Raw genomic sequence first — 26,419 nt, 5'->3', positions numbered from 1 at the left:
GGGATGTGCAGGATCACAATTTTTAATTTTGAAATCAAATGAATAAAAAACCTGAATTAACAAAATCAACGTCGATCTATGCTACTGCTGTATGGTGCCTTGCTGCATATACACCGTGCTTTATGAAAGGATGGCCTTTGATTTCCACTTTCAAGACCAGATGTCGACATCTTTTAGTTTAGATGTCGACATCCATAACTGACAAGTCGGTGTCACACCCGAGCATAAACACGGTTAATCGCCAAGTTACCGACTTTCTACATAATTATCTTGGAATCATTGTGTTGGCAGGTACATGTGGTAAGTTGACATATTTTTCTGTTTATGTCGACATCTTCCTATATGATGTCGACAGTAACACAATGCCTTAATTATGTCGACATCATTAAGTCGTAAGTCGGCAACTGGATGGCAGAAATATGCCACCATACAAATGGTTTTGATTATAAATTTCTCGTAATGCTACAACAGATTCATGATTACATACATATAGATAGTGGTACTCATCTCCAACACAATTTGTACAGAGAGGACATAACCTTTCCTCGCGAGGATGTTATTCCATCTGCCTGTCTCTATATAGGGAATTTTAAATTAGAAGTTCTAAATTTACAAAGATATTTACGTTGGTTATGATTCAGTTTCAAAAGGCATGGTTCAAAATTGAATTTAGACTAATAAAGAATACATTTGTCCTCGCGAGGAACTGTCAATTTCATGATACCATTTTTGAATAAATTGATCTTGTAGTCTTTGTTTAATAATTGTTTTAAGATAATTTCTATTAACTGTACAAGATAGTTGAAGTGACCAAATATCATTAAACCCAGTATTATTCAATATATCTCTAATATATAATAACCACCTAGAACTGAATACGAAGTCCAGATGCAACTTATACAATAATTTATACATTGTAGTAGATAATTTCGTTTCCCCCGTAACGAGTTTATGCCAGAACATAATCATTTTTGTTTTTATTTCAATTTCTAGGGAACCTAAACAATTAACCGTATACCATATAATTTGCTGTACTAATACGGACATGTAAAATCTGTTTACAATATTGTAAGTGTAATTTTTCTATATTCTTAATATTTTCGTAACCCCAGATTTCACATGCATATAATAAAATTAGCATCACAAGTGCATCAAATAGTTTTAACTGTAGATCTATCGGCAATGAAACATTTCTAATTTTTGTATACAATGCGTACATGGCTTTCCTTGCTTGTTCGGATACACACACGCATGTTCACACAGGGATAATTAGTTACAGTTTATATAATTATGGACCCACCAGAGTGTCCATAGATTACATTTACATGTAATCTGTAACTAATTATCAGATCCCTGTGCCCTTTTAGCAAAAATTACGCAAGATTGTCTTTAATCCGATTTAGGGAACTGGCTGTGGCACTTCAGATGGTACACCATGCATGTTTTTTACCAATTGTTATAAATGGGCTATGGTCGTTTTAGTAGGTCAAAATATACATAAACTGTAACTAATTCTCAGATCTATGTGAAAAATGAACACGATTAGAAGTAAATTTGAAATATGTATCAGAAAGTATGCTTGTAACGAACTAGTCCGCTAAATGTCTACACTATTATTTTTTTGCCTATGATATATATGAATTAGGCTTTTTAAAAAAGCCGAATAATATAGGCCGGTTTAGCGGACTAATTTCTTTGGTCCCCAGTTATGACACAGTTGTCGCCCTTGGAGCATTTACAAAATGGCAGGTGCCCGGTTGCCACCGGATAAACTCAAGCATGCTATGTCACTATCTAGGGTGAGTACTGAATATTTTTGATTTCATAATAGTTTTATGTGAAGGTATTGAACTTACTGCATGTGTACAAATTTAACAAAAGGTAAATTATTGATAACAATGACAGGAAATACTGTTTGTCAAGTACATGTATGCATGATACAAAATGTAATTGTAGGCCTACAAGTACATGTACTCTAGTGTACCTGTCAAGCTTTAAATAAATGCTGGGGTTTAAATTAAATGTTATCCATAAATTGATATTTCTATGTTAGTTATTAAAAGAAAAATATTATACATTGTCAGAATCCGTTTCGAAAGGTATTATTTTGTCGAAGAACACAACAGGCTAACAAGGCATGGCTTTATATATTTTAAGTGGGAGTTATTTCCCTTGAAGCACTAATTGGATATAGACTGATGAGCGTGCCCATTTTCTATTGGCAAAGTATTTCTCTCGATTAAAGTCAAACATTTCTCAATATCAAAGTAACTTCATTGTTTTTCAGAAAAGATACACTGCAAGTAAATAATCCTTTAATTTTTTTAAATTCAAATTTATATTTTCTTTTCAAAATTTTGTATTCAAAATTTCAAAGTCAAAGGCCACATTCCGCACAAACCAATCCTGATGAATGTAAAACATCAATTAATTTATTCTTGATATCACTAACGTTTAACTTCAGATTAAACTTATAATGTGTTGTTTTATATAAACAAATTGCACGAGAACACGAATTAAACGATGAAAAACGGACCTTGTTTAAAATGATTCCTTCGATTTCTTTCATCATGGGAAAACACGCAGAGCTCACTGTAGTAATGGTTCTCGATGTCGTTTTGTTTCAAATTGTGGTCTGCTTTGTTGGATCCCCATCTACAGATAATTCAGTGTTTATATTGGACCACCAATATGAAAGACCTTTGATTTGATTTAAATTGTATGCAATGTATCACTAGTTTGTCTATTTAAAATATGAAATTCAAAGTAAAAATTAAATTGTGTCCTGCGAATTTTATCGTTACCAACGGTCCGAACCGAACCTGTCAACAACACAAATATTCCATATTATCTCATACCTATCTCATACCTACACGTGTAATACCATGCAATAAAGATTTGTGATGCTACAGCGTCAACAAAATTACTATTTTCTGGGTATAATTTTATAACATTCTTTTTTCAGAAAATAGGTTGGATTTACTTTAAAAGATACAAACAACGGGATTTGCATTGAAAATTTTACGCATTTTTCATGTATGGAGAACTATATTTTCGAATTTATTTCAAAATGTTGGAAAATCGTAGTGGTAAAATTGCAATAGAACGTCAAGCTATGAGAGAAAAATACTCTTTCATACGTGAATATGGACGACGAGGATATTCTACCCTCGGGATCACAAAATGTTGTTAATCCCCCGGCAAGCCTCAGATTTTACAACATTAGTGACCCCTGGGTAGAATATCCCTATCCTTCATATCCACGAATGAAAGAGTGATTATAGTACCATGGCTGCATATACTCCACGATCAATTTACCCACCTATTATCTAAAAAAGTAAGGTTCTTAGAATTATATGATGTGGGTACATATGTTGAGCAGTCTTAGTAAGAAAATATATGTTGATGATGTATATCAGCTCTGGCAGAGTCTAAAACACACCTTTCTTTTATTTTGTAGTTTTTGCTTCGATCTCAGGTATTGAAGCTATACAGAGATATGATGAGGATAGTATATAATGTTCACGACCGCAATCAGCGGAAAGCTCTCATAGACTTCATCCGACACGACTTCAAATGTAACAAACACGTGGAGGATGAGGTAAAAAAACATTTTTGATACAAAGTCGCTATCTTAAGGTATACTAAGGCTTGGAACTTTTGATGTTTTATTTAAAAAATCGATTTAGATTTGTCCACTTATATTGTATCGTAAACGGAACTTAATATTAATTACATCTTCATTTGTATGCGAAAAAACATGCTAACATTTCTATGATTTCTATAAATGTGTTCTGCTTCGTAAATGTGGATTTTATTTAATGCTGTGCACAGTATTTGACTACAATAACTACAGATTATACAGATACCTTTCAAACTACTTGTTGTATTAACTCTCTTATAGTATTAAAAATGGAAGGCTATACTGCTAATGTCCAGACATACTGGACAAAGTCAAATGTTGGCAGACTAGTATAGCTGTTAACTCAATGTTCTGTTCGCGTCCATGTTCATACTGGACAAAGTCAAATGTTGGCAGACTAGTATAGCTGTTAACTCAATGTTCTGTTCGCGTCCATGTTCATACTGGACAAAGTCAAATGTTGGCAGACTAGTATAGCTGTTAACTCAATGTTCTGTTCGCGTCCATGTTCATACTGGACAAAGACAAATGTTGGCAGACTAGTATAGCTGTTAACTCAATGTTCAAAGTCAAATCCATGTTCATACTGGACAAAGTCAAATGTTGGCAGACTAGTATAGCTGTTAACTCAATGTTCTGTCCGCGTCCATGTTCATACTGGACAAAGTCAAATGTTGGCAGACTAGTATAGCTGTTAACTCAATGTTCTGTTCGCGTCCATGTTCATACTGGACAAAGTCAAATGTTGGCAGACTAGTATAGCTGTTAACTCAATGTTCTGCTAATGTCCATGTTCATACTGGACAAAGTCAAATGTTGGCAGACTAGTATAGCTGTTAACTCAATGTTCTGTTCGCGTCCATGTTCATACTGGACAAAGTCAAATGTTGGCAGACTAGTATAGCTGTTAACTCAATGTTCTGTTCGCGTCCATGTTCATACTGGACAAAGTCAAATGTTGGCAGACTAGTATAGCTGTTAACTCAATGTTCTGTTCGCGTCCATGTTCATACTGGACAAAGTCAAATGTTGGCAGACTAGTATAGCTGTTAACTCAATGTTCTGTTCGCGTCAATGTTCATACTGGACAAAGTCAAATGTTGGCAGACTAGTATAGCTGTTAACTCAATGTTCTGTTCGCGTCCATGTTCATACTGGACAAAGTCAAATGTTGGCAGACTAATATAGCTGTTAACTCAATGTTCTATTCGCGTCCATGTTCATACTGGACAAAGACAAATGTTGGCAGACTAGTATAGCTGTTAAATCAATATTCTGTTCGCGTCCATGTTCATACTGGACAAAGTTAAATGTTGGCAGACTAGTATAGCTGTTAACTCAATGTTCTATTCGCGTCCATGTTCATACTGGACAAAGACAAATGTTGGCAGACTAGTATAGCTGTTAACTCAATGTTCTGTTCGCGTCCATGTTCATACTGGACAAAGACAAATGTTGGCAGACTAGTATAGCTGTTAACTCAATGTTCTGTCCGCGTCCATGTTCATACTGGACAAAGTCAAATGTTGGCAGACTAGTATAGCTGTTAACTCAATGTTCTGTTCGCGTCCATGTTCATACTGGACAAAGTCAAATGTTGGCAGACTAGTATAGCTGTTAACTCAATGTTCTGTTCGCGTCCATGTTCATACTGGACAAAGTCAAATGTTGGCAGACTAGTATAGCTGTTAACTCAATGTTCTGTTCGCGTCCATGTTCATACTGGACAAAGTCAAATGTTGGCAGACTAGTATAGCTGTTAACTCAATGTTCTGTTCGCGTCAATGTTCATACTGGACAAAGTCAAATGTTGGCAGACTAGTATAGCTGTTAACTCAATGTTCTGTTCGCGTCAATGTTCATACTGGACAAAGTCAAATGTTGGCAGACTAATATAGCTGTTAACTCAATGTTCTGTTCGCGTCCATGTTCATACTGGACAAAGTCAAATGTTGGCAGACTAATATAGCTGTTAACTCGATGTTCTGTTCGCGTCCATGTTCATACTGGACAAAGACAAATGTTGACAGACTAGTATAGCTGTTAACTCAATGTTCTGTTCGCGTCCATGTTCATACTGGACAAAGACAAATGTTGGCAGACTAGTATAGCTGTTAACTCAATGTTCTGTTCGCGTCCATGTTCATACTGGACAAAGTCAAATGTTGACAGACTAGTATAGCTGTTAACTCAATGTTCTGTTCGCGTCCATGTTCATACTGGACAAAGTCAAATGTTGGCAGACTAGTATAGCTGTTAACTCAATGTTCTGTTCGCGTCCATGTTCATACTGGACAAAGTCAAATTTGGCACAAACTAGTATGTTTGTCGGTCCTTAGACTGTTAACTCAATGTTCAAAGTCAAATGTTGGCAGACTAGTATAGCTGTTAACTCAATGTTCTGTTCGCGTCCATGTTCATACTGGACAAAGTCAAATGTTGGCAGACTAGTATAGCTGTTAACTCAATGTTCTGTTCGCGTCCATGTTCATACTGGACAAAGTCAAATGTTGGCATACTAGTATAGCTGTTAACTCAATGTTCTGTTCGCGTCCATGCTCATACTGCTATCCACGCATAGCAAGTGACCACACGTGCAACGTCCCAATGGTCAGTGACTGTATTCAATGCATAGAATTGACACATGTCTGTCATCTACCATTTTCAACTCGCCGTTCTATTTCACATAGCGTTAGCGTCCGTTTACCAATATGTTAAAGTAAGTAATCATTGCTATGTATTTGACCATGGCGGTTTTAGTTGGTCTGGTTCAGCAAGTAATGTCTTGGATTCAGAAAAAAAAGACATGGAAATTCTTCATACTAATTACTGTCATTGTACGAACGTGATGATTCTTAAACAGTATTTTTGTTGACCAAGGATGTATTGTTAACATTAAGGATATTTTACTAATAATAACTTCTCCTTAAAGATGCTCCACCGCTGACAGCGCATAAATGATATTCGTTATATGAACAAAAATTGGTGTTTAATCGTGTATATATATGCCTAATTAACACAAAAAATAATATAAAATAATTTATTTTGCCTAATGTACGTGCGCAATCAGTACTTCATTCCATATAGGATATAGTGCCAAGGAACTTTTTCGGGATGCAATTAATTATTTTTCATATTTTTAACTTGAAGAAAAAATTAGAAACTCAAACTTTTCCATGGTGGTAATGGTGTAAAGTAAGTAACTTTTGTAACTGAAGAAAAATACAAAATCACATGCTCTTGTTTTTGATAGTGAAAAAAGACCATTTGTCGGCGGTGGAGCATCTTTAAATTGTCGAAAGTGTTTGAAGCTGGTTTTTTTCGCTATTAGATTTTAGTGTTTCCTGGGATGTTGTCAGAAGTAATTTACCGATTAATATAACTGCTCATTCCGGACTAATTTTATTTATTTTATAGGAAGCCATCAAGATGCTTATAAGCCAAGGCAAGATATCTCTACGAGAACTGGAGAACACAGTTCCTCGAGCAAGATGATGTTTGATTCACTGGAAAGCTTTGAAGAATTAAAATTAACATCTCAAATGCACTTCATGAAAACTTGATACCTGTGCAATCATGAAGCTGATTTGAATACAAAAACATGGCCAATCACAGTAGCTGATACGAATTCCCTTCTGTCCAATCAGACTTCTCAATACACAAGTTATATGCATTCAAAATATGCCTTCTTCAACTTGGGCCGAAACGGACATGGAATATTGTGATTGCGATAGTCAAAACTAAAGAACAGAATAGTCAAAACTAAAGAACAGGATAGTCAAAACTAAAGAACAGGAAATGTTTGGGGAATGCACATAATTTCTACCCGAGGAAAACAGTAGGATATATTTTGAGAGACTAGATGTGTTTAAATGTGTACGTTTTCTTAGAGAAAGTGTTCATGTATATACTTTTGTTTTGTGTGAATGTTTCAGAATATTTTTGCAAGGAAATATAAAAGTATTTTTAATTGACACCAAGTTGAATGGGTGTTTTTTATATTTTAAAAAAAATTGAACTAAACACTAATGATTCATTAGGAGCATATTTGATATCAAACTTTATAGATGCTCCGCCGCTGACGAATGGTATTTTTTTCTTAATAAAAAAACCCCAGGGATATACAAATTAGTATTCAGCTACAAAAGTTACTTAGTTTACACAATTACCACCATTGAAAAGTGTAAGCTTCTTATTTTCCTTTAAGATTGAAAATATGAAAAATAATTAATTGCATCCCGAAAAAAATCCGTGGCACTATGTTCTATATAGAATGAATACTGATTGTGCATGCACCAAAAGCAAAATAATTTTTTTTATGTATTTTGTGGTCATTAGACACGTATATAGATTATTTAACATCAGTGATTGTTCAAATGAATATTATCGTTTATGTTCTGTCAGCGGTGGAGCATCTTTAATAATTACACTATAGCAAATCCCATGATAAATATAATGTGTTTCAAACCCAGAAGTCTAATACAAATTTTGGCCTACCTGATGCCCTGCTTGGATAAGTTTCGATCAGAAGAACACATGGATGGGTAAGTGTCGATTATGTGAAATGATAACATTTACAACAATTTTTTTTTCAATTATTGTTTTTCTTTAATACATGTCAGTACATGAAACAATTGACATAAACTTAATAGAAAGGAAAACCTCTCGTCGATCTATTTGAGTAAGTGACTGAAAATGACTTTTGGGTTAAAGTATATGGCACAGTTTACATATAAATGTACATTAACGCATAAACTTTAATCTAGACTTCGTCAATCGAAGACGACGTTATAAAATGAGATCGCTTTTTATTGACAAACCAAACTCTCAGTCAATCAAAGACAATGTTTTTTAAGATCTCCGCCAATCATATATGGTGCTAAAATTGCTGCCATCATTGATTGACCAAACATAACATTGTTTTACAATCCGGGACTAACCTGAGTATATGATATATCTAAATCTATAATCAATTTCACCGAGGTTTACATTGTATACAGGACACTTAATCAGTAACAATGATAGGCCATATAAGCTAAGTCACAGACGCAGATTTTTGGCACTCTTCACTCCATCAAACCAGTTAACAATATGACGTCATACACACCTAAAAAGCCAATAATTAAAATGACATCATGCATGCACGCAAACAAAGCCATTTATTACAGTAAAACATCATTCACACTAACATAAAAGCAATGTGACGTGACACGTCATGTATACAAACAATAATCACAATATGTCCCAGAGTTCATTGCAGTTCCCTGATGAAATGACGGACAGCAATTGACCCTGGGATAGAATTACATTAATCAGTGGAGAATAAGTGACGTAATATACATCAAATATGATCATTATTGAAAATGTTTTGTGCGTTAAATATGACAACAATACCACTTGCTCAAACACTCGTTATAATTCAGTGACGATTGTACTACAATGTAGTACGTGTTCTTACATTGTACTCTGAACTTTGTGACAAAAATGGAAATGACTTTCACAGTCATGTAATAAAATGGATGACGGAAAGGAGAGCAAATAGAAAGAAATGATGTAAAGCAATGTATGGCGTTCATGGTACGACACATCCTTCATTCTCCAATAAAGCTGTATTTGTTTAAAGGCCCACTACCTTTCCGGTGCAAAATTTGAGGTAACAACACCAAACATATGTAAGATTTCCTGCCTAATATATGATAACTGTGGAGATTCATTTAGCTGTTTTGCCGTCTGGCGCAGTGATATTCAACTACCGGACGGTAATTATATTGTTCAGAAGATGATGATAAATGTAGTATTAACAGTAAGTTAATAACTTTTGCGACTCTACAAAATCTTCGATCTCGTTTTACATTCCCATTTTAAAAATTAAAAGCCGTTTCAGAAAAGTAGTGGACCATTAACATAGCTATAATGCATAATGCCTATGTTGTGCACTGTGGAATTGCCAATGACGAAACATAAAATGCGTATTGTTAGGTATGAAGAGCTTATTGTCCTTTGAGTATTGTGATATATGTAAATAAGCAATTTTCGCGTTTTGATTTTTTTATTGTCCGATTTCATGTTCTAATTGCACGGTAATTGCACGGTAATTACACGGTAATTACACCATCTTTTCAATAACACGTGCACATGTACCATTAGGTGTTAATAAAATGTCACGATGGCATCAAGTCTTTACAAAAGTCATAAGAAATAATCTCTGAAATTCATTTGATTGTCGTTAACATAGCATTAGAACATGCCTATACAAATATATCTTACGGTAAAACAAAAATGAGCAGATACTTTTGCGTGTAAAATGGCATGAAACGGAAGTCATGATGGAGTATATAAAAGTCACTGGGCATGAAAAATTGCACATTCACGAACCTTCCAAACATAAAGTTCAACCATCACAGTATCCACATTGCTATTCTCATGTATTCTTATGTCTTGACAATTCCTCTCAGATTCGACGGTTTCCAGTACTTAGAGAATTCCCTTCTCCTTTGGGATGGGAGAGGTCCAGTGCGTCGTGCACGGGTAACACTTTCTTTCTAACCATCCGGACGCCATCTTAGAGTAAAGACATATTTGGGATTTTGGGATTTTCACAAAGAACTGACACTGGCATCTTTTGTATGACAAAAGGAAAAAACCTTTGCTTTGTTACTTGACCTGTTCAGCTCATCCGGTTCCGGTTTTTCTTGCTTCGTCTGCTCTTTTGACTCCTTCGTCCCTTTCTGCGCGCGACATTTCCATCTCTCTGCATCCGTTCTCTAGACGGTCTATTGCCTCTGCGCCTGCGCCGCTTGTTGCTGTTAGATACCTGTTGTACAACGTCATTAGTATCTAAACTGTCTCTGGTCTCGCGCTGAACAATACGGTCCCTACTTCCGGTGTTTTCCTCGACACGAGTTTCAGCATTGTTATTTATAGCATTATCACCCTGATCGTTGTCTTTGTCTTCGGCCTTCTCCTTGGATGTCTGTGAACATATACTGACGTCACAATAACCCCATGTTTGTTTGAGTTTGTTGGTGAAACACCATGGACGGTTTCTCCTGAGGGACATGGGATTCCTACAGAAGTTATGTGGCCCTATACCATCCTTGTCTTCTTCTACGGCGTCCGAGTCCATACCATCCTTGTCTTCTTCTACGGCGTCCGAGTCCACGAGTTTGTGATCGTGAGGGTAGTGAGATGTCCAGTTCTGGCACGTGATCCCGTCACGAGTGTGGTCCAAAGTCCCGCGATAATCTCGTCCATCGGGATGGTCTCCCTTGATACACCTACCTAAATAAAGAAGAAAAAAGATGTATTGTTACCTCAATACAGTATGTACAACGTTAATAGAATAATACCAATATTGATATACATATTAGGATGTTCTTTTTCGAGAACATTTATATCTTGGCTTTATGCAAAAGGGAATAACAATAATTTGGGCACATTATCCCTTGACAACGGTGATCATTTTTTTCTCATGCAGCGGAACTAACCACAAAGTATACAAACCATTATCACAATGACTAAATGCGCATTAACATTACATATCTACTGTTTTTAACGGGTTTTAAGTTTTAATCGAATATTTGTATGGCAAAAGGAAAGTCAAAATCTTCCAAAAAGAATAATTAGACACCGAACCTGGTTTATTGTAAGTGTAATAATTGAAAACAATACATTATTTATTGCTGAAGGTATCTGACAACAGCAATGACAAACTATAAAAACTTGGAGGAAGCCTAATATTACATATTTGAAAAATATCTTTAATTTTTTTCACTATCAAAAACAGGAGCAGATGATTTATTATTATTTTCAGTTACAAATGTTACTTATTTTACACCATAACCACCAATGAAAAGTTTGAGCTTCTAATTTTACTTCTAGTTAAAAATATGAAAAATAATTAATCGCACCCCGAAAAAATTCCATCTTACTATATCCTATATGGAATGAAGTATATATAGACGATTTAACACCAATTATTCTTCAAATGATGAATATCATTTATCCTCTGTCGGCGGTGGAGCATCTTTAAACATATTGAGTGAAAACTCACGTTTTGCTGGTCTCTCACAGATATAGGAGTAAGCATATTTCGGTAACTGTTTGGCCGACCCGACCCAATCTCCGCGCCACTCCAAGTTGCCTGTCTTTGTGCTCATCCTGAGGACCAAGGAAGTGTACCGTTTGGGTTCAAAGGTCACCCAGTCAGGTCGGAAGTCGAGTTCCTCTAAATCGTTCACTTTTCCCGTATCCCAATAAAAGGTGTCGTTGATGCGTCGTCCTCCAGTGCGCCAGTTCCGGATGTTGGGATAGTTTTCTTTGATGTAATCATTTAAATATTTGTTTTCGTTCTGGCTGTCCACGACAACAAGATGGCCATTGTATTGTTGACAGTATTTCTGACCTCCAGCGAACTGCTTTCTGGGACCTCGGACAAAAAGGTAGCAACTCGTCTGGAACTTCTCCCAACCGTCAGGGCAAACTGAAACAAGGTAGTACATGTGTTTTACACGCTGTTTAACTTAACAAGTATCCAATGTGTCTAGCTTCCAAGCCAAACGCTTTAAAAGATTAAAGTGATACTCAATGCTGAAACACGTAATCCTTGCCATTGCATTGTCTTCGTTGTCTCATTCTTTAAAGATAGTTTTTTTGCACAAGTGAAATGTCTGCATCCTTCCTTTCCTTCTAGTTTAGATTTTAGCTTAATGTACAAATGTGCGAGAACTTACTTGTTTCGTTCTTGTCCTGTTTTTGGTTACAGAAATACATGTCCCTCAGCTGAGCGATGTCTATTTCACTCATCCCATCCCTCTGGCCTATATTGAGCTTCATGGTCTTTCCGACACCAATAACCTGCAAAGGGAAGTAACTCAATAATTGAACATGTAAATAATGATACCTTAACCATTAAACCACGCTGTATAACTGATGTCATCCCAAAGCGTTGCATTAATCATTACACCTGTCCTTTAAGTTGTGCATCCTGTTTCAAACGCATTACACAATGAGATATTTCCCGGAGTATGTTATTTTTGTTTGATATGAGCAAACATTAATATTAATCATCTAACAGGATATAACATTACGCCGGCCTTCAGTATTTCTGATTGCCATATTGTTTTTGTATGGTGGTTACCCACTACGTGATTTACGGAACAGTATGTCTGGGGAGAAACCGATGATAACTAAAAAGGACTGGTTGCGCGTCCTGTTGTTATTGACAAGGCAAACTGCTACATGCTGAGCGTAATATTTTTAAATACCAAAATGATATATAAAAAAAACGTTATCCTATCCAAACTATTACTGATTTAACAAATTGAAATATAACAAAATTCATATTTATACTGAGGGTCTTATAAGAATAAGGAACATAGACCCAGGTATTTGAAAAGAGCAAGCGTTCTTAACACAAGGAATTTTTCATTTTCAATTGGTAAATCTTTAGACAATAATGAGGCTTACTCTGATAGTTTTGCCGCCATTGTTGGTAAACGTTCGGTCCTTGTAGTGCATGATGCTTTTATAGTCATACGGAAAACCTCGGGGTTTAGACAATGTTTCGTTGATGGGTAAGAAATCTGGCACGTAGCGAGGCGAGATGTTCGGATAGACTATCTCAACGTAATCGTCACGATCTGGGCGAGCCTGGATAAAAATAGAACAAAGAGTCAATAATCGAAAAAAAAAAAAAAATCATAACTTTTTTTTTCAAAGAAGAAATACGAGTTTCGCATATTTTTGTTGAAGCTATTCATAGACATGTAATTTGTTTGGGGGTTTAATTATCTCCATATGGATTACTAAAACGTTTACATATTCTGAAATACAATGCTTCGTTTCCCATAGTTCTAAACTTAATTCTACTAAGCATAGACGACGTGATGGACAATTGCACCTGATGCCTTATTACTGCTAAGTTATTACAAAGACCAAAAATCAGATGTGTTTGTGTTGTATATACCAAAAAAATAGCTTAGCGACCAATTAGTTACGGGGACTCTCCAAAATGTATATATACAATATGAACTAATTTCTTTACCACGCGCACCTGTCGCGCTAGAGTGCCCATGTTTATGTGTTCTGTTCCCTAAAGGTCATGACCTTTTCCTTAGAACGTTGTAACTTGATGGTTAAAACCAGGAAAGAAAACATTCCTGCTTAGTAAGGCGTTTATTGAATAGTTACATATACCCTGTGAAGGCCATTTTTACAAAATCCAGATACAATCTGAAATCGTTTTTATCATCTTGCGTATCGTAGGTTTACAAAGACTTGACTATCAATTGACTATTAATTTTCTTAATATAATATTAACAATGTTACCATTTTAAGACAGATTATGATTGTATATATTTAGTTTATGATGTCCATATTCCACTTTTCTTAGTCCCCCTCCCCTTATCTATCATTTATGTTACCCCAATATTGCATCCCTCTCCACACACACCATCTGTTCTTGTAGTATGTGTTTTTATAGATAATCGGTAACATGCTGATCCAGAGATACAGTTTAACAGAACAGACCATTACTCCACATGATTTCCATCCCAGGCTTTGACAGACCAACTCCACACTCTACCGATAACAATCTCAGGAACGCCAACCTCTAATTTCCTCACAGTGAACGTCTTGTTGGAGATGAATGTTAAGTGTCTTTGATTTTTGTCAGTTCAAACATTGACTAATGTAATTCCTATCATGCTAAAATAAACACGAGTAGTTTAATGTTTACCTCGGTATGATTGGAATCTAAAACTGCATGTGGTGATCACCTACTCCTAGGTATAGTAGTTATATAAAGCTAAACCTCGACATTAGATTTCTTAAGATTACCAGACCTAAAACGTTACACAATGGAAAGGTTACTTACTACCCAAAGATATGACTGAAGTTTATTAAAGTGAAAAAATAACGTAGTTTATAATTTCACGGAAACGTTGAGGGACACTAATGAAAAAGAGCATTTATCAAGATTGCTTTCATGATGTTCGTTCTGTAAAATGATGAAATCCCTAAAATGGGTATATTAAGATCCACTGGAAGTACACATCCCCTTGTATTGAGATATAGAGATAATCTGTTCATTTGGAAAAAGAAGAATGTCGGCCAAAATCCGTATATTCATTATTGTCGGTATGTGGTTATTTCAAAATTCTCCTTTCGAATTATTAAAACTTGTGTTATATTTTGAATACTTACGTGCTCGTGCCAGAAACCTAATGAGTGTAAAAGTTCGTGAACGGCTGTTCCAACCTCCCGTTCACACCCCCTGCCGAGGCTAAGTTTCTGTTCTCCACCTATACGTCCGACACTGGACCAGCACCTACAAGAAACATTCATACATGACTTTAATAATGGGGTCAAGGATATGTAATATAACTTTCTTTATTTTCCTTCTAGAGCATTCTGTGGTCTAAGCTTTTGTAATGAATGGAAATTCTTCTCTCAAAACTATTATGCTATTCACACAAAATAATTAAAACTTGTATCGGCCATCTTTGATTTGAGTAAGACAATGTGTACCCACCCTGGTTCGCTAATGATGCGTACGTAGTCTACAGTTTCTTTTGTCTTTTTCTGGAATCTTATGCACGTCCGTTCGCTGATGTGTTTCATAGCTCGCTTAGCTGCTCGTTTCGCAAGTGGGTCTGCAAAAGTAAAATAAACAAACAAACAAATAAATAAATAAATAGTTTCAAGCTTTAGTATGTGTATATAAGTATATTTTTTTCATCTTCACTTGCTCCATCCCGTTGCAAAAATCGATATGGGACGGTATGCGGCACCAATATAGCAATTTGCAGGAAGACAGGAAAGATATGTTTAATGTTTTATTGTTTTCTCTTCAAAAATCAGTTTAGCTCCATTTTATTTTCATTCATGAAAATTCACGAACGTAAAATTTCCGTATTTGAATCCTTGCCAAAGAGGTCAGCTAGTACGAAAGGTCGTGAGTTTTACGATTAGTATAACAGTATCACGGCTGTCTGCACAAACCACCACTTCCGGATACCACGAGCGCAGTGATTATCTTACTTCCGGTGTGGTCAACAGGGCGATGCCAGGCGTGTCACGCCATTTGTGAAATATAGTTCCACCCAGAACACAACAACACAATAAGATAGCGGCCATGATACGGGTACACATTCCGCCAGTTTAGAGAGCGTGAACTACACGTATATCAAGGTTTTTATGGTGTTATTACGCCTAAATTACCATCTGTTTGACATACAAAAGGCAGAATACGTACATACCAATTGTCGCAAAATATCTACCCGCTATCAACTTATTCCGGTAGTAAAGATATAGGTGGGTGATTAACTGAGATGTTTTCTATTAAACGACTGTGTCCATGAAAATAACTGTATATTAATTACCCGATACAGTACTTTGTTTGGGCCGTATTACAAAACTTTAATTGGTGGTTAAAATGTGATAATCAGTATATAAAAACCTGTTGAACCTTGAAACTTCCTCCCATCAAAACCCGCGTCACGTTTAAGGTATTCTACCCTGTTTAATAAAAATACCATTGAAGTTTTATTACCTTCACAGATAACCATTTTACGTTTTGAGATAAATGCTGCGATGGGGGCCTTCAGTCACTTACAATACTGCCATGTGCCTTTGCAAACCTATTTATGCGTCTTCTTTCAGTTTTTAGTGAGATATACTTCAGACATGTCTTATTCTTTCTTTTGTGCATATGATTTAATATTTGGAAATCGTGATTTCAGAATTTTCATCCACATATGCCTTTTGCATATTGGTATAGTCTATCCCAATTCATTTTTAAGATGATTTTGATATACTTACTAATTGATCTATCAAACAAGTAGTACACAATGCCATTCTTCCATAGGTTGTCACGATTCCGGACAGTAGCGCGCTTAGTTCGCCCACCGTCCCCGAATATAATCTTTTCCGAGTAGGGATCAAGGACAATATCCCCATTATAGAAAATACTTCCACCTGAAACAAAACAGATTACACTATTATTCTAAAAATTAATTTGCATATATATAGGGTTAAATATTATGAAATTTCAAGGAAATGAAATTCGAATGTTTGTTATTACGAACTTTACTTACCGGTACCTCTCGGACGTTTTGGTGCACCTTCGCCTCCTTCGTCTGATGAATAACATAAAGATTGTGGACATATATCTGCAGAGAGAAAATCAATTTTTAGACGTGATGAAAAAAATCTATTTAAAAAAAAGGATAAAATATTACGTAATATGTTGACAGAGTTTAACGTGCACATTGAATAATTGTTTTTATGGGACTGGAGGTCGGGTTTATTTAGATTGCAACAATAGTTTCGTATTCATTTCCGCTTCCGGTTTGACAGCTGAGCACGTGCACGTTCAGATGTGAGACAAATCACGAATTCGTGTTTAATTTAGATGTTTGAATGGTATAATCACATTCTAAAACCACTTCCCGGTCTCCTTGAATTTAGACATGAATCAGTTATTGGAAATATGACGTCATTATCATATGTGTGGATGCGACTGTCTACGTACAGGTAAACACACATATATCTCTCACAAAAACTAGGGATGGCGGTAGATCACGTATATGAGAATCAATACATATATATAACTTTCTTTATTCAGATTATCAAAGTTTGAGGCTTAGTGACTAAACGCTCACCCAAAATTAAAGATCTCTTGAGGATTTAAAAGCATGTTCTGTGTGTGATGAAAGCCAGACAGGCCATACGTTTCAGTATAGATTCAGCTACTTATGTTACTATTACTAACAAGTCAACAGTCCGACCTTAATATAACCAAATAATGCTGAAGTCTTCTCAAACTTTATTTGTATTTCATATCAAAATGTCATAGGTAAGAATATTTTGACCTCGTCGTCGCTTGACCACTTAACCAAACCCTGAACTAGGCCAACTTCGGAGCTGGTGGACATGTACTTATATGACCGAGGTCAATTTTTGTCTGACAGGACACATGTTGTTATATATAATTGAGGATAATTTACCGATCATATAAAACTCTTACTTTTGTATCTTAATAATGACTCACACTTCACCGAAAAGGAACACAAATAAAAACGCATTATGCTTGCATTGTTGGATTTTAAATGATTTAAACGCTATTCTCGGTCATAAAGGACTTCATTCATTTTTAAGCTTTCGGTTATACTGTCAATATCATCCACGCTTATTTAGTGAAGTTAATAGTGGTCCTTATACTTTAATAATCCCAAAGTAATCACTCGGTGGTATTTGCACATGAACCATTCACACAAATCATTCTGGTACATTTGTATCTGGGTTGAACTTCAATTTGTAAAAGTATATACATTGTATATTCTAACACTATCTTAATGTAACATTTCCGACGACTTTACTCATAATGAAATCCTAATTATATTTCAACCTTACAAAGAATTGATTAAAAAGTCGTGAATGAAAGTATCAAAATAGACCAATAGACATTGTACTAATGTCTCTTATGAAACGTATCTGTGTTGTCCACATAAGAACTTGCCAAATAGCATTAGCCTTTTTTAGTTTGGTTTGTTTTATATGGTTTACCGTCATATTAAAGAATAGACAAAATGTTCTTATTGGTATCAACGCTTATTTACAGCTATAGTTAATAATTATCCTATTTCTAATTTGTGACTAACTTATACGTAGTATTTCGTCTTTACACGCGCTCTTGATTAAGATCGATCGACTTCTATATAACGCCGCCAGTAGAAGGCCTAGTTAGAAGTTTAGATTTGTGGGTACATCAAGCCAAGAAGTTGCTGACCTTAGCTGTCGATAGCATGTTAAGCAATGTAAACCAAAACAAAAACAAAACCTGAAATTTCTGTCCTGGTTTACAATTATGAAGACTTTGAGAAATAAGAAACATTTATGAAAAACCACTTATCATTGTTCATTTTAAATAAATTTTACTACGACACATGTAATACATCAATCTACACTTGCACATTGTACTAGTCAGCTTGGTTCCCTAGGATAGTCAGCTTGGTTCCCTAGGATATTCTAAACCAACCCATTAAATTTTTAATAGCCTATTTCGGGCTGTCATACATCGACAGTTAGCAGATACTGAAATGGCTTATTTTATATTGAATAGACTCTCTTGCTCCATTTTCCTTTCAAAAAATCTTATCAGGAATCCGTCGGGGCATTTAGCCATTGTACACAGCGACGTTGTTGTGACATACAAACGCCAGCTAAGGTTAGTTCGCTCTGATATAAAAGGCTCGCTTAATTACTGATAGTACACTTCGATAAAGACCTGCACCCATGAGTAAAATAGAACGACAGTAAAAGAAAAAAATATATAACACCCCTTGGGTGACTTTGCACAAGATTTTCAATAACCCTGTGAGTATGCTTCTTTACAATAGCTCTATAAGACGGAAAATAAATCAGCTATTGCAAGAATATCATTCAATATACCACATCTCTCAAAACACATAATCTCACTATAGCAACTCATTACATATAACAGATATAACATGATCTGACACTTTTCTCGAAAGAAGATAAAGCATACAAAATTAAGATTTGATACTCTTATGATGCAAATAAATATATCATCCTAGTGATAGTGATATATATTGAAGATAGCTTAAAACACTAGATCTCTTTGACACTACTAGCATGTCCGTAAAATTCCTGTATGCACATCTCGGTTAGAGAATATCAATAGGCTTGCTAGTATTTATACACTAGATATCAACTGTTCTTTGTGAATCCTTATATAAATAGCAACACAAGTAAAAAAAATCTTCATTACTCAGCAAAAATAGCATGTGTTGAGGAATATATTATGAGCTTGGTATATAATCTTATTCATGTACACCTAAATCCAACTACATCTTTTGTAAGGAACTCTGCCCCGGCGAATTATTCGCGTTCATACAGTTAATGCATAGTACATGTATATATTTATAATAGGATCGAATATTGGAAGTGTTAAGCTCTTGTGTAAATATATGATATGCATGCCAATCTAGCTCTATCAGTGGGCTTCGCTTCAAATGATAAGATTTGAAATTATTAAACCAGGTCATAAAAATATGTGTATCACAACATTAGTTAGCGCAACATTGCTTAGCATAAGAATGGACCTACTTGATATCTTTTAGGATTAATGGGAATGTAGCATAAAACATAGAATGTATTTTTAATAAACTGCCTAATAGTTTCCAAGAGAGTACTCTCTGACTTTGTGTTATAGCTCCATATCTTAAATAAATGTTCAAATAAATTATTACCATTCAATCTAGTGAAAATTCCAAAATTACTGACGGACTATTTTCTATAACATATCGTTACGCCATTGTATTAGCCAATAGAAGACAACGTTACAAACGTCGACGCCATTTTGGACGTTATAGGGTGATAACATCAATTTTAAACCAATGAAAAGAAATTGATTTATGCAAAAGTCACTAAAACTCTATCTTATAATGTTGTCAATTAATAATACGTACTGCTGTTTAGTTGCCAGAAATCCCAATGTCTTGACCGCCTCTTACGAACGTGGACGATAATCCGGGCTGAAAGTTTATTAGGGTCCACTTCCGGGACCGCAAGTGGTGCTGCATTGACAGGGATTAACATCCAAAACGTGACGCTCAAGCATCCCCACACCAAAGTATACAGTACAGATGTCTCGCCCTTACCAAACATCTTTGATGGCTGACTGTGGTAAGTTGTTAAAATGTCGTAAGAATATGTCTACTAATGTATTTAACACTACTGCACTGAAGCAGGACTATCAGAATTCTAGGCTAAACTCTGTACCCTATTTATAACTAATATTAACCAGGTATAGTTATATAACATACCACGCGTATATCTTCTAGAGTGTATAACCTTGTTTAGCCGATTGTTTACTTAGTCCGAGATATAAACCAAATATAAAAGTAAATCCCTATAGCTTATTGGTACCCTGGTCCACTAGTGTCTCCTCTTCCGTCCGAGTTGGAATGAACGTTACCACGAAGTACATGTGTTTATAAAGACTTATCCACACACACTAAAAAATCGAGTGCTATTGTTATTCAGTCGCTTTACGTCATGTTTTTCACCTGAACATTTTTGATGTGAGTGCGAGATTACGGACGAGCTTTAATGACCACCATGTCATCATTGGAGAAAATATTAATATATTCAAGGTCAAGAGGTCAAATGAGTTGGTGTAGGAGGCTTGAAGATATTGTCATTGGGCTGGAAAATAACAAGAGCTGTCAATCAAGGAGACAGTGGACACCTGTATAGGGACTTGTATCTTATACCTGTATACTATCCCTAGAGTGTATTGGGTCCATTCACTTAGTGTTCAGGAAGACCGAATCTATATTAGTCGTAAAGTTTTGTAATCCCCGGACGAGCGTTTACCACTTGAAAGGAAGAGAGGTAGACTAAAATAAACAATAAACTTATTAGGTTGTCAATGCTCGATTAATACGCATGAGTTGTAAAAATATATCTGAGTTCATTCAGAAAACAAAACAGAGAGTTTCCGTCGATATCATGGGAAGTTGTGACAAATTAAAATTGATTTTAGTAAAATGGCTTTAGTTACGATAATGACCCCAACAAAGGTGTCCAATGTCCTGTCACGGGTATTTCTAGCCGAGGATAAATTATCGCTCAACCGTAGTATCTTTTATGGAAGGTTGGTCATATTCTTTTCTAATGAAACTATAACAAATTACTTTATATAGACATGCTGTAGGGATACGAGAGTTAATTAATGTATTCATTGAAAATTAAAAATTTGAAATTAAGTTTAAATAAGTTTCATAATAATGCAACATTGCTTGGATTATTTTTATATTGATAATTGTTTATTATTTCAGAAGGGTATGGATGAAAATAAACAATAAAAGAATGTATTGCTTCTGCTTAATATTCAAATGTGATGTTTCGTTTGTGGCTTTGCTCCACAAACACACGCATCACAGCGTTAACGTAATTCTAACGGTGCCATTACTACCAATGTAAATGTTGGTAGTGTTTCTGTTGATAATTGTAACACTTATATGTATAATTCCAAACACTTAATTAGTTCCATCCTCCACGCCGACTTTACACTGTCAAGAGAAAGTGGAACCAGTGACGTCACTGAACCGTTTACGTCTAAACACGATCACCTTCTCTTCAATCGTAAACACAAGAAACAGAAGACCCCCACTTGAACTGCCAAACAAATCCTGTCGGCCACACCTATGGTCGCAGATAACGCGAGACCTCGGTCAAATTAGGCGATAAAAATGTCACAAAAGTCCATGAGAAGCTATTCAGATATCTTCTTCACCTAATTTGTCTGAGTCGTCCGCTGGTGTGAAGTTTGACAAAGGATCAGAGTTCTCGTACACTGCCGGTCTGCAGCACGGCACCAAATGACCCGACTTTTGACTATCCACAGCATGCCTATCCACTACTACGTACTAAAGGTCGTTTCCTTGTCATTACATAGTGTTTGGTCAAACGAACACTTAGCCACAATGTGCATTTTACATTGTAATCCATGCTTCTGGAACTTAAATCTGAAACATTTTATATTAGTTTATTTTAGTCGTACAATGTACATGACACACCTCATATCTGATGTAAATATTGGGACCATCGCCATTTTATTGTATCTTCGGCCATTCTCTCTGGTCAAACAAGCTATATCCATATTTGACCTTTTGACAGAATGAGTTTAAATAATGATAAGTAGTGTTTACCTATAGAGTACAACTAGGGAGGTACAAATAGTAGCAAAGCCCTTAGATGTCTACAGCAGTTCATTCCGATATCAACAGTTCATGTTAAGAATGTATGGATGAGGGTTAGCTGCTTGACTCGTTTCGCTCGAAAGAAACTCGTATGAATAGTTTTCACAATTTTTCTTTATGCGTAGGTATTACAGAACAAGTGCATTGCATTACGAATTATTTCTCTTGCAACTAAAGTGGAATGAGTTAGGCATTGATTATTGATGATGGTATTTGTATATCCGAAAGGTATTTATATGAAAATAGAAATATAGATATTAGTTATTATTGTAATACTTTCAATAAAATCTTGAGTTTACATTAAATGGATAAGTTATGTTATGAACACTGTTGTATTCACTCAAAATCCTAATTACATATCTTTATCTTATTTCTGATGGTGTTTTTATGCTCATACTGGTAATCATGTAATTCTACATTGTTCAATAATAAAATCTATTCGTAACTCAATTTGTGCTGTGCAATTGATAGCAACTACATGTATTTCAGATATTGCGTTTTGATACATGCATGCATTCATTGTCAATAGATTTCACACGACAGTGTAGGTCATATTTTACTAGAAGGCCTTATTGCTTATCCCATTGGAAACATGTATATCTGTACACCATTGAATTAACTCAATATTTATTTTTGAGCTGTACGTAAATTATAAATTTTGTTTAAGTGTGTTGCTTATTAATAATCATATGCATTCATGTGTATGTATTTGTTCTGTGTCAATAATTACACCATATTCAATTCAAGACCTATAAAGACAACAATAGGGTTTTCAAAAAAAATCACTTTACGATTTATTATTTTTCGAAACATTTGAATAAATGTTATCTTCAAATTCATAAGAATTTGTTAATAAAATCTCAAAAAAGAACCCGCAGCTGAACCAAAACGCAGAACACTATTGAGTGATCATTTTGTGGGCCGAACATCTGTTTATAGTATCAATTATGGTATTTTTACTACAAAAAAGTTAATGTGATCCGCATATCTTTTAAATGAATCTAACTTCCAGATTCAACATATTTCCTCCGGTAAATTTGGGAGATGAGATAGTAAGAAATAACGACTTTGCAATTGGTTACGTACTATATGTAATGATTTTCTGTTTTCACTTTCGCAATGATTGTATGTTTTGTTATGGCGATCTATCTTTTTAACTGTGGTGGTTTATCTTTGTATCGCGGATGTAAGATTTTACAGTGATGTTTTAAGTTGTTGGAAAGATTATATTTGTATTGTGGTGATGATGAGGTATTCGCGGTAATGCTTCAAGGTATTGCAAAGATGATATGTTTTTGCGGTGATGATGTAAGGTTTTGTTGAAAAGTTTCAAGATTTATGAGATTTTTAAGCGAAAATGATAACCTTTCACGGTGATGATGTAAGTTTTTACATGATGATTTAACAGTTTTGTTATTGATCCATCAGATATATCTTACATCTATGGTGATTTTTTTTGTATTAATGAGACAATGGGAGCTCTGTAGGAAGGATATCACATTATACCAACACTGTATTGTAAAATGGAGTTGGTCCCCAGCTGAAGTGTTCTTGAGCGCAGTAACCCCGCAGCTCCATTGTCCTGAGGGTCAGACCAATGACCCTTCCGTATGATAAACTAATTCACACCTCAAATAATATACACATCAAGTGTCCATTCTTATTGCATAATGCTCTTTAACGCTTTTTAAAATCATATAAATCTCCTTATTTGTGTTAATCAACCCTCATCGTATCCTCGAGAGTAGTACCCTATTGCATTTAAGGTGTATGACTTTGACGTCTCGTGAAATCGTTCGTGGAACCGTAGCTTTCCCGTTAAAATGCAATATATTCCTCTGCATTTCTTTGCATTCCTCTTTCATAAAATGATAGCATATGTACATTTAAATGATAAAAAAAGAAATGTCTTACAAAAACAAAGATAGAGTTTAACAAAAATGGATCAGGAACCACCGTGCAAAGGGATGGGTAAAAACCTAACCCATGGCGAAAATCAAAGAATAGAAAAAAGAAGTGTTAAAGAAATTTTCACAATAAAGTCATTTTTAATAAAAACATAACTGAATTCTTCAGATAAACTTGCAGTCATAACAAAAATATCAAAAGTGATTTATGTAAATAACCCTGGAAGAAATACTGATTTATAATAGATACATGTATAATGGTTAAAGTAACCAATGTCTGAGTGAAAATAAGGAATAAAATCCCCTATCTTTAGATATACGATTGAAATAATGGTTAAATAAGATATTATTGTGCAAACTATCAGTGTGTGGTAGATGAGTCTAGACGCTGTTCTCATCCGGAGAGCTGCATCGTAAATTTTACTGATCTTGATACTTTTAAAGCCAATGGCCATATACTGCGGTTATTGTTTGAAGACTCTTTTTTATAAACACGGACATATCTGTTTCCGATTCACAAATAAAGTTTTACATTTGTATTAACTTTGAATAGAGACGATTATTCGATATACAGAATGTAATTGTTCATAAATTGATAAATACTTTACTTTTAGTTTTTTCTTTGATCTTTGGATTAATAATGTATCCGGATCGAGGCGGCCTTCTTAAGTGGTTAGCGGATTATTGAAATCGTTACCGAAGTAATAACTATATATCTATTAGCTGATCTCATCACAATTCTTAAAGGTGTGAACAATGCAATCTTGATGATTCAATGGCGGCGAAACATTCCGATTCCGGAAATGAGGTTACTGACTTCCGATCTGCGGTTTATATCTTACCTTATCCAAACGTAGTCCAGGCGAACTCTTTACAACAGAAGACAAGAGTGTCAGGATCGCGAGCACAAAAGATCACTTAGAAGTGTTTTATGGTTAAATACCCTTGGATGGTTTTCTATAAATCGAGCTGGCCTAGATCAGGGTATCATTTCAGGTCACGGTGGTTGATATCCATGACGTATATAACACAATAGTACATTGAGAACTATATAAGTTTGATGATAGTCTGACAGTTTATATTGAGTGATCTCATATACACGATAAATCATTTTAAATAGTACTTTTTTTTCTTATGGGACACATTTAGGTCACAATCTAGATAACAATCTATACTGTCATTTATAATAAAAAAAAATATATCAACTCAATTTCAAACCCTAATTTCTAATTTAAGTTAAGAGGTTATACATAAAGTAGAAGGAAATTTCAAATTCATTGACACAGTGCAAGTGATCTCTTTAAAGTTCATATCATTGCCTTATATGTTTAAAAATATTTTTAACTGTGATACCGACAAAATTACAAAATTGTTATACAGTCATACATCATATAGTAACGACAAAGATAAAATTAAGACCAGGTGTCTGTTTATAGGGACTGTGACACTAAAGGTCAGGAGCACATTGCTATCCAAACACATATATTCAATTAGAACATTGTATTTTTCGTACACGGCGTACTTGAAATTTGTAAGAAATTGGATGAAAAACAGTCAATTATTATCGTAATGAACTATTGGTTGGAAATGTTACTTATATTTTGCTGAGTGTTCCATAAATGGGAAGCTTCTCGGATAAAATTGGGTGCCTTTGTATAGATCACATGAACATTAAAAAAGCGGGGACATTTTCGTTTTTTTGCTTGAAAAGGATATACAGACTACATTAGACTGAACGAAGTAATAAAACATGAATAGCAAAACGTATGTATACGGAGACAATGGAGGGGAACAGAAACCAAATGCTCAGAAAGTAAAATAATTTTCTAGCACCATCCGTGTCAACTGCAATACAAATCAAGCCAGTTGGGAGTGGAAAAACAAAGGAAGATAGGAAAGCAGGGATGCAGCTTAGCAGAAATGGAAACTGAAGCTGTCAAGTATCGTTGTATGTAAACTTCCAGTGGCTGAGTCCCATTTTCATCAACGTTCATAAGAAAATACCAACTTAAAATTCTCCATCTGAAGACACTACATGTTTATAGTAAGTGGAGGAAAGCTGTAAAACTTTTATTCCC

General features: G+C 35.1%; 2 protein-coding genes across 2 annotated transcripts; one reads left to right on the top strand and one right to left on the bottom strand.

The window, feature by feature from the left end:
* Positions 1 to 1,704: 1,704 nt before the first annotated feature.
* LOC138323897 (LYR motif-containing protein 2-like) lies at positions 1,705 to 7,619 on the top strand. Its single transcript, XM_069268825.1, has 3 exons — positions 1,705 to 1,799; positions 3,461 to 3,601; positions 7,061 to 7,619. The coding sequence occupies exons 1-3, from the start codon at positions 1,743 to 1,745 to the stop codon at positions 7,136 to 7,138; spliced, it is 276 nt and encodes a 91-aa protein (XP_069124926.1). The 5' UTR covers positions 1,705 to 1,742; the 3' UTR covers positions 7,139 to 7,619.
* Positions 7,620 to 8,176: 557 nt separating this feature from the next.
* LOC138323892 (uncharacterized) lies at positions 8,177 to 20,744 on the bottom strand. The gene is made up of 9 exons (XM_069268812.1): positions 20,137 to 20,744; positions 16,741 to 16,815; positions 16,466 to 16,621; positions 15,177 to 15,297; positions 14,849 to 14,972; positions 13,112 to 13,294; positions 12,376 to 12,499; positions 11,697 to 12,125; positions 8,177 to 10,924 (listed from the first exon to the last, which is right to left on the bottom strand). The coding sequence occupies exons 1-9, from the start codon at positions 20,333 to 20,335 to the stop codon at positions 10,311 to 10,313; spliced, it is 2,025 nt and encodes a 674-aa protein (XP_069124913.1). The 5' UTR covers positions 20,336 to 20,744; the 3' UTR covers positions 8,177 to 10,310.
* Positions 20,745 to 26,419: the final 5,675 nt, after the last annotated feature.

The sequence above is a fragment of the Argopecten irradians genome, chromosome 1, assembly GCF_041381155.1.
Source record: "Argopecten irradians isolate NY chromosome 1, Ai_NY, whole genome shotgun sequence".
NCBI lineage: Eukaryota > Metazoa > Mollusca > Bivalvia > Pectinida > Pectinidae > Argopecten > Argopecten irradians.
This window is presented reverse-complemented; position numbering and strand designations above follow the sequence as displayed.